This window comes from Melanotaenia boesemani, chromosome 17, assembly GCF_017639745.1.
Source record: "Melanotaenia boesemani isolate fMelBoe1 chromosome 17, fMelBoe1.pri, whole genome shotgun sequence".
NCBI lineage: Eukaryota > Metazoa > Chordata > Actinopteri > Atheriniformes > Melanotaeniidae > Melanotaenia > Melanotaenia boesemani.
Genome location: NC_055698.1, coordinates 26,340,675 through 26,352,695, shown reverse-complemented (window position 1 = coordinate 26,352,695; position 12,021 = coordinate 26,340,675). Strand labels below are relative to the sequence as shown.

General features: G+C 38.2%; 1 protein-coding gene across 7 annotated transcripts in view; it reads left to right on the top strand.

The window, feature by feature from the left end:
- LOC121656678 (collagen alpha-1(XIV) chain) overlaps window positions 1-12,021 on the top strand; it is a 227,554-nt gene that overhangs the window by 71,895 nt on the left and 143,638 nt on the right. For all 7 annotated transcript variants that reach the window (XM_042011787.1, XM_042011788.1, XM_042011795.1 and 4 more), the window contains 6 exons: window positions 80-219; window positions 352-478; window positions 576-715; window positions 3,006-3,138; window positions 3,395-3,439; window positions 3,942-4,087. In XM_042011787.1, the coding sequence (XP_041867721.1) occupies window positions 80-219; window positions 352-478; window positions 576-715; window positions 3,006-3,138; window positions 3,395-3,439; window positions 3,942-4,087 (731 nt within the window). The remainder of the gene's footprint in view (window positions 1-79; window positions 220-351; window positions 479-575; window positions 716-3,005; window positions 3,139-3,394; window positions 3,440-3,941; window positions 4,088-12,021) is intronic.

Sequence of the window (12,021 nt, the reverse complement as noted above, 5' to 3'; positions counted from 1 at the left end):
GAAATATTGATTTAATGTTTTCTTGTATCAAAACTATGCAGATAAAATGACAATATTTGATTTTCCTTCACTCTCTCAGTACCGCTGCTCCCTGCAAAGAACCTCCGTTTCTCAGATGTGGACCACAGTTCAGCCCGGATCACGTGGGACACCCCCTCCAGGTTGGTCAAAGGCTACCGCGTCATGTATGTGAAGACCAACGGAGTCCAAACCACTGAGGTAAGCAGAACCTGCAGGTTACAGCCACATAGTGGCAGAAGTCACAAAATGTGTTAATGCATTTAGCATGTAAACCGAACCACTGAGGAGTGATCTGAAATCTGAAATGGGTGTTTGGTTCTGTGTGTACAGGTGGATGTTGGCATGGTGACATCCTACATGCTTAAAAACCTGACTTCCCTGACTGAGTACACAGTTGGTGTCTTTGCTCTTTACAATGAAGGACAAGCTGAAGCCGTGACGGAGAGCTTTGCAACAAGTAGGACCAAACACCTGTCATTTCTGTAATATAGACTTAGTAAAGGGTTCAGTTCAGTGTCTTCTGACCTTAACGATAACTGTTGGTGGGTTTTCAGAGACAGTCCCGGACCCGCTGAATCTGAAGAGCAGCAACGTCTCCACAAACAGCTTCAGGGTGTCATGGCAACACCCGGCCTCTGATGTGGTGATGTATCGGATCATCTGGATGCCGACAGATGGAGTAGACAGCGAGGAGGTTTGTCCACATGCTGATATTTTTCCATTTTTACAAGGCACATTCTGGTTAATGCCTTGAGGTTTTGGATAAGAATTTAAAAAATCACAGGGAAAATTTGTCATTAGATAAACTTTAATGCTGTAATAGCTCAAATATGATAAAAGTGTCAACGTTCTGATATGTATGTAGTTTTGAGCTTTTCATTAACCAACTATCTTGAAAAATAAGTGAAGTATTTTGTGTTTAATTGAAATATTCTGAGGTCAAAGGGGGTGGTATGTAGTCTTTACTCTGCAGAGATTGTGCAAATTTGCACAGTACAAAATATCATCACATTTACTGGGTTATCAAAAATCTATGTGTGGAAAAAGCACAACAAACCACCACCATCAGTGCTTTTGTGTCTCGTGGGATTGCTATAAATAAAATAATTCTTAAAAGAGTGCATTTAAAAGAACAGCTGACTTCTGCATTCTACTTTAAACAGTGTACCTCACACACATATTCTACAATGAGACCAGCAAGCAGGTGCTGGATCCTGAATCAGACAATATGCAAAGATGCTCATTTGCAAACTGAAGTACAGAGTTGGGAAAATGTCAAACGGGTAGCCAACGATATTTTCCACAACAGATGAATCAGTCTCGTGACAAAGTGCATGCTTATTTATGCACGCATGTGTGCACCCATTTACTCTGCATATCATCATGCTTCAAGAGGGAATTAAGTTCTGTTTATCAATGATGACACAAAGACACAAAGCGAGCTCAAGGTGGTTGTTTATTTTTAGATTTTAATGACAGGAAAAGTTTGATTATTATTTTAAAGCAGAGCTACTAAACCTTTGGCAGATTTTGCACTTTGGCACCTCCTAGTGACGGCTAATTCGGCATCCGTCTTGCATCCTGTCTCATTTCTGAGCTTTCTCCAGCCAGTAAAACCCAGTCAGAAGTTAACTTTCATATGTCTTGCTCTCTCACTTTGTTTTTCTTTTCTTTGCTCCTACCAATAATGTCCTCAAGTTTCTTTGCTCAATCAGCCATGGTGCAGGTTCAAAACACCCAGTGCTGATATCCAGTTGCAGAAATGTGCATCATACAGGCCACTGTGCCATCAAACTGGTCCGGAACGTGGAGTTTTAAGGTCTGAAAAGTTACATGTGCAAGCCAGTTCTGGCTTGTAGTGATGAAGGGGCTTCTATGTATATGTACAGTAAATATAGTCTATGTGATTATATAAAAAATGGAAACAAATTTAATTTACAGAATGTATAATAGATTTATATAAGCATTTTTGAACATCCCAAGCCGGAGAGAGAATATTAAAGCTGTAATGTTAATGGATTCATGAAGCCTTGACCACTTCAGCTCTCCACTCTGAGTCCATCAGTGTAAAGGGAAACTGCAACTTTGCTTACATTCATGCTTACCATTTCTTATTATAAACACAACTGTATGTAGATTCTAAGTTTTGAGCTCATGCTTATTTCACTCATGTACATAAAGTTGCTGCTACTAGAAAGTGGTCACATTGCTTAGAAATGGGCCTCAGTTTAACTGGGGCTCCAAAAGAGAGAAGTTTCATAGAACTCAGTGTTTTGTCACTCAGCTGTTAAATCCGATTACTTTTACTGTCCAGGCTGCTTTGGGACATGGCTTCTCTCACCCAAACACAATTTTTTAGACAGTCAGTGCTAGTTGTCTTACCTCTTCAGTCTCAGAGAAAGACGACTTGAAGCTTTGTGATGTTAAATGTATGAAATATTCAGTTTCACCATCACCTCATTAGAAATCCTTATATTTAGCTACTGATAGTTTCCTTATTTGTGTCATCTTCCGTCACTAATAAAGCAACAGCAGAAATACAGAAGAGAAAATACTCAGCCGAAGCTGTAAATGTCCTCACAACTATATGAATACAAACATGTGTGCTGCCTGTCTCGCCCAATTTTTCTTCTAGTTGATTAAAACACACTCAGTTTTATCTCGGACGATTCCATTAAGATATAAAACGAAACAGAGTTGAGGACGAGATAAAAAGTCAACTCTCTCTTATCTTACTTGCCATGTCTTACTAATGAGTCTCTCTCTGGGAGATAATCAGGAAGATGGTAATCTGTGTTTCCAGTGTTTTCATCAGTTGATCCTTAATTCTCTGAACTCTCTTTTCTCTCAATCTAAAATTTATCTTCACTGCAAATAGATAAATCTTACAATTGGTTGCTTTCTCAGGATCCAGCTCACCTGTGACATTTCCCTTCTAACTTCCTTGCATCAGATGTGTAACACGGCTTATTCCTCTGCTTCAGGTCCTGGTGAACGGGAATGTCAACACCTACCTGATAAAAGGACTAAATCCCAACTCAGAGTATGAAGTCCTCCTGGCCGCCATCTACCCGAATGAGTTTGAAAGTGATGAAGTGGTCCTTGTTGAAACTACTGGTGAGTAAAATCTTCCCTCGTTTTGAGAATTTCTGCTGTTCCAGTTGTTTCTTAAAGTGGACAATAAAGACTTTGACTTATTTCGTGTTCATTATTGAGCCAAATATGATTCACATTTGATATTACAGTATGTCTTTAAACTATTTAGAAGAAGCCAATTTTCTCAAAATTTGAATATATATATATATATATTAATTACATTTAATTCACTGCTTTACTGGGCAGATCAAGTAAATCTTTTTTATTGAACTTGCAGCAAAGAGAACAACTACTGTCGCTACAACAACCACAACAACCGCAAGTAAGTATTTCCGCTGTTGCTGCTTTCATCTTCTCCTGACGTTTGGATTGCAGATAATATCTGAATAATTTTGATAGTAATAAAAAAAAAATCTGTTTTGGAAGTTAATGTATTTCCATCTCATGTTGGAAATGCAAATTGAAATCTAATCTGATGGCATAGAAAACATTTTTGACAAATGTGTTTGCAAGAATTTCTCACTTATCAGACAGAAAATATCTGATTACAAGTTCTTACGTGTGGTTTCACCAATTTGGTTTCTACATCTTTTCCCACGTTATCAAACAGGAACTCTATCTTCCACCATATATTCTCCAGGGAAAGGTTTTAAAATTGACAAAAGATTGATATGAATATGTAGACCTGAATACTTGAAATATCAGAATGATGACATTTTCACATATCATTTTTCTTTTTGGTACATCTTTATATTTCAAAGAGTTGTTTGACTCACTGATGCACACAGATTTTATTTATTTTTTCTCCTTTTCTGATCCTCCAGCTCCTCGTTACATGGTGAAGAATATGAGGATCGATGAAGAAACCACTTTTAGTATGCGGGTGTCCTGGCAGGCTGTCGACTCCAGAAACATCAGACATTATCGACTGAACTATGTCAGTGCCAGGGGGGACCGTGCAGAGGAGACGGTAGGACAGCCAGCTTTTACTTCATGTAGCTCCTGACTTTATAAGAATCAGCTATAAATTTGCAATTTGTAGAAAGTTTGTTTTAGAGGAACATGTTGCTGGTGTTTCTATGAAATGATTCTGAAACGATGAGATGCAGAGTGTATAAGTGATTGCAGTGGTTCATGCACTCTGAAATATATACATATATATATATATATATATATATATACAAACAGCAGAGGAAAGCCGTTGTGTTTGACATCGCAATACCAAATGACTGCAACATCAGGAAAAAGGAACATGAGAAACTGGAGAAATACCAAGGCCCGTGGTCATCGGAGCACTCGGGGCAGTAACCCACAAACTGGAAGAGTGGCTACAGCAGATCCCAGGACAAAGCTCAGACATCTCAGTCCAGAAGAGTGCAGTCCTAGGTACAGCCAAGATACTGCGCAGAACCCTCAAGCTCCCAGGCCTCTGGTAGAGGACCCGAGCTTGGATGGATGAGACTGCCCATGGAGGGCTAGGGGATATATATATATATATATATATATATGGAAAGAGAGAGAGAGAGAGATAAATATAGATATATATATATACAGAAGCGCCTTGGCTGGGGGGCGGTGGCCTTTCTGTGTGGAGTTGCATATTCTCTCTCTGTATGTGTGTGTGAATGGTTGTTTGTCTCTATCTGTGTTGACCTTGCAATGGACTGGTGATCTGTCCAGGGTGTACCCTGCCTCTCCATGACCATTCCACAGTGTCTTGACCTCCGCGTAGCTACAAGCAGTTCTTTTGTTTTTATTACGTTGAGCTGCAGATGGTTCTGCTTGCACCATGTGACAAAGTTGGCCACCATAGTTCTGTACCCCTTCTCATCATCTTCTGCGATGCAACCGCAACCACTGCAGAGTCATCAGAAAATGTCTGAAGGTGGCAGGTCACTGAGCTGTAGTTGTAGCTGTAGCTGTAGTCACTGGTGTAGAGGGTGAAGAGGAAGTGAGAGAGGACCATCCCCAGTGGAGCTCTGGTGTTGCTGACCACTGTCTGACACACAGTGCTGCAGGCGTGCAGGCAGACAGAAAGATGGACAGACTGACAGCCAGCCAGACATGCATAAAAAAAAATTAAAATTAAAATTAAACGTCTCTCCAGCTTCCATAGGCAAAATTACCCAAACCATCTCATTTAGAGTTGTTTTAGCATCATCTTCATCTTTTGTTTCCCAAATATTACAAATTTAACCTATGGCATATGAAATAAAATATTAATTATTAAAATAATTATGTGTGATATTTTTTAATCACCAAAAGAGAAATTAATCCTTTTCAATTCAATTCAGCTTTATTTCTATTGCGCCAGTTCACAACATCATCAATTTGATCCAATCCATTGCCATTAAATCAGTAGTCATACAAGCCAATTCATAATAATAATAACCTAATTAAGAAACTAAACAAACTGCACTGAAACTAAACTCTGATTCAGTCCCTCATGCTGAGCATGCATGTTGCGACGGTGGAAAAAATCTCCCTTTTAACAGGAAAGAAAAACCTCCAGCAGAACCTGGCTCAGGGAGGACGGCCATCTGCCTCGACCAGTTGGGGTGCTTTGTTGGGAATATATGGCTCTATGAAGCCTTTGATATACAATGGAGGTCTTTATATGTGTGAAAAAGAATTATACATTCTAGTTTAGCTTTAACAGGAAGCCAGTGAAGAGAAACTAAAACAGGAGAAACATGATGTCTCCTGCTTGTTCTCATCACAACCCTCACTGCAGCATTTTTTCTAAGCTGGACATTTTCAGGCCATATTTGGGACAGAACAATAAAGAATTGCAGTAGCCCAATCTGAAAGTAACAAAAGTATGGGGTAGTTTTTCTGCATCACTCTGAGAGAGGATGTCCCTAGTTTTTGCAACATTATGTACATAGTGGAATGAGGTTCTAGAAACCAGTTTCTAGTGGGACCCAAAGGACAAATCCTGGTAAAAAAAATACTTATAGGTTCCTCACTGTAGTACAGTAAGCAAAAATGCCATCCAGATTAATGACATAGACAATTTTGACCTGAGTTTTTCAGATCCAAAGACAACAACCTCAGTCTTCTCTGAATTTTGAAGAAAATTCAGTCATCCAGGTCTTAAAGTCTTTAAGATATATTTATAATCTAACAAGCTTTTTGGTTTCATCAGGCTTCATGAATAAGTGAATATGAGTAGTGAAAGTTCATACCAAGCTGTCTAATGGTATTGCCCAAGGGAAGCATGAAAATGAAAAGTATTGGTCCAAGTACAGAACCCTGAGGAACTCCATCACTTACTCTGGTGTGTGAGGAAGACTCAACATTTACATTAACAAACTGAAATCTATCAGATAAATATGACTTAAACCAGCCTAATGCTGTTCCTTTAATCCAAATAATATGTTTAAGTCTCTGTAGCAGAATGTTTTGATCAATGGTGTCAAATGCAGCACTGAGATGAGCACATGAGCAACAAGATGAGTACATACAGGAGTTCTTTACCTGAGGCTATTAAAAGATCATTGTCAACTTTCACCAGTGCTGTCTGGTGAACTACTACATTGTTATTGTAATTATTTTGATAAAATTACCAAATGTGACCTCTAGCATGTTTAATATTTGAAAAAAATAGATGTCACTAGACTTTTAAATGGGCTGAAGTCTGACTCCCCGATGATCGACATAACTGCTCCACATCAACTCTTTTACCAAACAAACATGTTTCCTTCTAGTTAAGCTTAATGATTCTTGTTATCTCACACTGTAATACTCACAGCAGGTCTTACATACTGCTGTAATTATTTCTTTATTTCTGGTCTTTGGAACAATGACTGAGCATCTGGTGAGTACATGAATCAAGTGAAGAGCTACATTAAGCAGAGGTTACAGCTGTAGTCTGTGGAACATTTAGAGTTTGACATTGACTGTTACTGTACACCTGTCATCTGAGCAGTAAAAGGTGTTCAAGGTGCTTGGTGGCTGATGAAATAGATAAAAATTGTCAACCTCCAACAGAGGGAGGGAGGCTATTGATGAAGACGATGGCAGGCTTCAGATTAAGCCCTTCTTGGAGAGAAAGAAGCAGGGGAGACAGAGTTACTAAAGCTGATGGCAGGCCTTGTGACAGGGAAGAAAAGAGATGGAGAAGAGGATAATAATGATGATGAAAACTTTGTTAGATCTTCAAAGACTTTGTTTCTTGAGATGGAGAAAGAGAGAGAGAATGACAGGTTTCACACTAATGAGCCTCAACAGAAAGAGAGAGTGTGCAGACTGACATAAAAACAAACCTCAATCCCAAAACAAAGTTCCTGCCTGGTGGATGTTTTCTCTATACTTGTTTTTTTGTTTTTGTTTTTCTCTGAGTGAGAGCATGTTTAAGAAGCATTAAAATGCCAAAGAAAATGTTAATAACAAGTAAACATCAGAAATCCAGTATCAGTTTCCATGTTTGTGGAATTTATTGAGCTAAAATTACTCTAAGTCTTTAACAAGGATAATAAAATCTTGTCGTGTCACAGTCCTTAAAACATTACACTGTAAAAAGTCAAATGAAAAGACAGACGTGGTTCCAAATGAATGATTTAATTTATCCAAAAGTAACTTCATATTACAGTTGATAATATAGGGTATTTTTCTCATTTTATTTTAGTTTGTAAAATAGTTGTATACTACTGCAACGAGAAGTACTGAGACAAAATATCAACTATAGATGTTCTTCAACAGCTTTATTTCTGCTGCTAGAATAACACAAGCATCACCTTTAGGTGGTGGGTTTCTTTCCGTGTACTGTCCTTCACACACATGGTGCCAACTTTAAAGATGCACTACTTAACTTTTGCCATTTTCTCAGTGACGTGCCCCCTATCGACAGCTAATTCTACATCCATCTTGCATCCTACCTGCACTGTGAGCTCTTTCCAAACAGTAAAAGGCAGTTTTATGTTGACTCTTGTCTTATCTCTTGATCTTTCTCCGGCTCTTTTTTGTTTTCTCTCTTCCTCCTATAATGTCTTCTAATGTTCTATGCTGAATCAGCCACGGGTTGTTTACATCTGCTTGCTAACGTCTGACATGTGCACAAAGCAGAACTCAGCTGCAGCATCCCAGATGAAAAAGATGCATAGTGATTTTAAGTTAATTTAACCAGTAAAGTATTACTAACCAAAATAATTAAGCGAGATTCATATCATAAAGTACTCTAGATCAGCTACAGCTCAAATACTCTTTTAGTTTATCTGAATTCTTTTTGTTTTTACAGTTTTTTTTGTAAGCCAACATGTTTCCATGATAAATAAATTGTTACACCGTGTCTGGCATGTGTACATTATATCAGGTTAACATCTTTTCAATGTTTCATAAACCCCCTATATTTTAGTAACTGAGTTGTCAGTTGTGTATCTTTGCATGTTAATTAGCAGCATCACCCCACCAGAGGCTCCCCGTCTTTCTTTGGTTGACTCCGGACGCGGGTACCACCTCCACCTTTTCATCCTCACAATAAAGAGCTGCCAGCTGCTCGCACCAGCAGCTTGTTAAATGAGATCTCTTATCAAAGTGCGAACAGCTGTGAGCTCTGTTTGGCAGTACGGTCAGGTTATGAATCACCAAGTGGTGTACTCAATAGCTACCTTCTAAATAGGACAGGAATAAAAGAAAATGGCATCCTTCCTCTGGTTCTCTGCAAGTTTAACTCCTTGGTTCTATGGCTAGCTACCATAAACTAAATAAAAGTCTGTGTATAGACTGTCAAAATCTGCTTCAGCAAACAGTTCAGCATCTTTAAGAAAATTTTAAATGAGTTGAAGCAAAACTAGAAGATGTAAAAAAAAAGAGAGAAACATCTTTGACTATTAAGCAGGAGAAAACTTCATGATTACAGTAATTGGTTTATATTCTTGATCTGGGTATTTTGGGTTTTATAAGGCTCTAAATCATTCAAAGTATTCTCTTCTATTGGTTAAAATTTTAATTCACATTGGCTCCAAGTTTCCTGTTATTAAAAAAAAAATCAAAGTACTTTTGTCTCAGTTTTAAGTCTTTCTGACTGCTTGTCTGAGCCGTCTCTATAATGATTATTTTCATTGGTAGTGTCAACTTTGAAGCAGTAGTTGTTAATTTTTTTGTCTTCCTGCTGATTTTATGCATTAAAACTGCCTCATTTGTGTCATCTACATGCTTAAATTACAATTACCTGAAAAACTGACTAAAAAATTATTGAAAATGGTTTGACCAAATTTATTTTTCTACACAGTCTGAACTCTCTTAGTTACATTTTATTGTAATTTATTTAAAAAGTCTTCAGGAAAAGTTCTTCAGGCTTTTTAAAAACCTTTCTAAAACTTTTCTTTAGATGTTGGCTTCCTTTTGTTCTGATCTCTGTTAAGATGATCCCACAATGCTTCAGTGATTTTGAGGTCCAGGCTCTGGGGAGGATTCATCCCTCCATACGACCTGTTGCTTGTCAGTTCTTGTGTCGTTTGGCATAGCTCAGCCTTTTCTCTCTGTTTCCCCTCCATAGGAATGTCTTCTTGACAGCCACCCTTCCATGGAGACCATTTTTCATTAGGTTTCAGCCAACAGTAGATGGTTGAGCTGAAGGTCCAAATTCATCTCTCAGGTCCTGTTTCATGTCTTTGCTGGATTTCTTTTTTCATTTTTTAAGGACATCGCCTTTACATTTCATTCATCTGCTGTAGATAGTTTTTCTAGGCCTGACACTTACTTTGTCTTCCACTGGTCCAGTTTTCTCCCACTTTTAAAGGCACTTTCTACATCACAGTGATAGTTTATGGCACTTTTTGAATTAGCTAAAGAAATGTAAACTAAAAATGTCTCATCGTGACAGGTGGTATTTAACAAAGCAACTAAATATGTTATTTAAAATAGTTTTTACTAAGCTGTCTGTAATTTGTCAACACAACACTGGTTCATTTCCGAGTTAAGAGTCTGTTTGAGTTTGAGTGATATAACAGTCAGAGTCGTGTAACTTAACAAACAAAAATCAAATTTATTTTAAAATTATTGAAGTGAAAAAGCAGCCAGTGTCCAAAGAAAAACTTTGAGACTTTTACAGGGCCTGGAGAAGCCTGGAGCTTGTAAAACTGGAAACTTGGAGGCTGAAGAACCATTGCTCAACACTGGTTTAAACCAGTATTACTAAACTTTGGCAGATTTCCCACTCTGGTTCCCCCTAATGAAGGCTAACTCGACATCTGTCATGCATCCTGTCTCTTCTCTGAGCTCTCTTCAGGCAGTAAAAGTCAGTCTAATGTTGACATTTTCTCTGTCTCTCTTTCTATTACTTGCTTCTTCCGATAATGTCCCTATGTGTCTCTTTGCTGAATCAGCCACAACATGTATCTTAAACAGCGAGTGTGTTGATATCCATTTGCTGGTATGTAATAAAGCAAAACGCAGCTGTCACATGATGCCCCCCCCCCCCCCCCCCCCAAAAAAAAAAAAAAAACTGTTTCTCAGGCCTACTGGGCAATGGCTACTCCTGGAATCTATATAATGAATGTCAGAAGCACAGAGTTTTAAAGTTGAAAACTTATGCAGACCATAGACTACAAAAGACTACAAAAAAGTCTGGATGTTTGGAAGCAAATTGTCAAGAAATAAGAGATGGTTCAAAATCTTCTCACATCACTGTCTATGATTTTTTTTTCAAAGCTCACATCTAAAGCACATTTCTGCTGGTTTTGAGAAACAAGATCAGATTTCTACTGATGTGGTTTGGTGCTTTTTGTTCTGGCCGATTCGATGCTGAGCAGAATCTTGGTGACATAGGGCTGTGCAGAGCTGCAGTCTGATAGATATTAAAATAACTACTGCTAGGCTATTGTTACCTGGATGGGTCTTTTCTCTCCAGGCAAATCTGTAAGTACTATTGCAAAGCTACCAGTGAACCTATTTATGCAGATATTTTAAAAATTTATACCAACAAATCTTACAGGATGATATTCACATAGCACTGTGAATACTGTCCTTAAGATCAGATTTTAGAAAGAAACCTGATTATCCTCTGTAAACACATTGACAGCCCATAGTTTTCATTGCGTACTTGTAGTTATATGTAAGTAACTGTGAAGAAAATCAAAAGTTCAAAGACTCTAATAAATTATTTAGGATTTAATAAAGACTATACCAGAGACTGCATTATTCAGGTGGATGAAAACGCTCCCAAGTGGCATTTTTATGATACAGTGTGTCTTCTTGATGTGTTCATAGATTGTCTTTATAACATCTCTAGACTGTCAGAAGCTCATTCTACCACCCGACTTGTTACCACATTTGCTAAAGTACTTATTATTCCACTCAAACTACATTTTGTCAAGACTGTTTTGTGAATAGTGAGCGCTCAGAGCTCTTTGCAAGCTTATAAATATCAAACTTAATGATTATGTCCATTCAGATGGCTCTGCCACTGTTTTACCAGATGTCAGTGTCTGCAGAGTAGCCATGGGGTAACCCAAGTCTGCAGCCATCTGTCCACAGGCAGCTGTGATCCTGAACTCACTGAAGCTTCATTATCTCCCTGTGCTGCCTCATTAAGAGTCCAATAAACCAAAGCTGCCGGGCATCAAACGCAATTGCACTGTGTGTAAACAAAGTTCTGGTTATTACTGCTCAGCAACCAAATTAAGTTTCAGGAGGAAAACAACTAAGTCAAGGTAGAACTTTGGAGTATTATTTTACATGTTTATATAAATACTTTTGGAGAACCCAACTCAGAGTCCATCCAGAAGGAATGACCACAGAGTCTGAGCTTTACAATCCCTAAGTTGTTTTTAGTTGTCACAAATTGACTTCATCTCTTCGTGGTTCACTTTGAAATGTTCCTGAGGGTAAAAAGCTGCTTTCCTTTTAGAATTGAGTTTTGTTGGGCCACGATTCGCTGCAGTCTAACAGATATATTGCCTT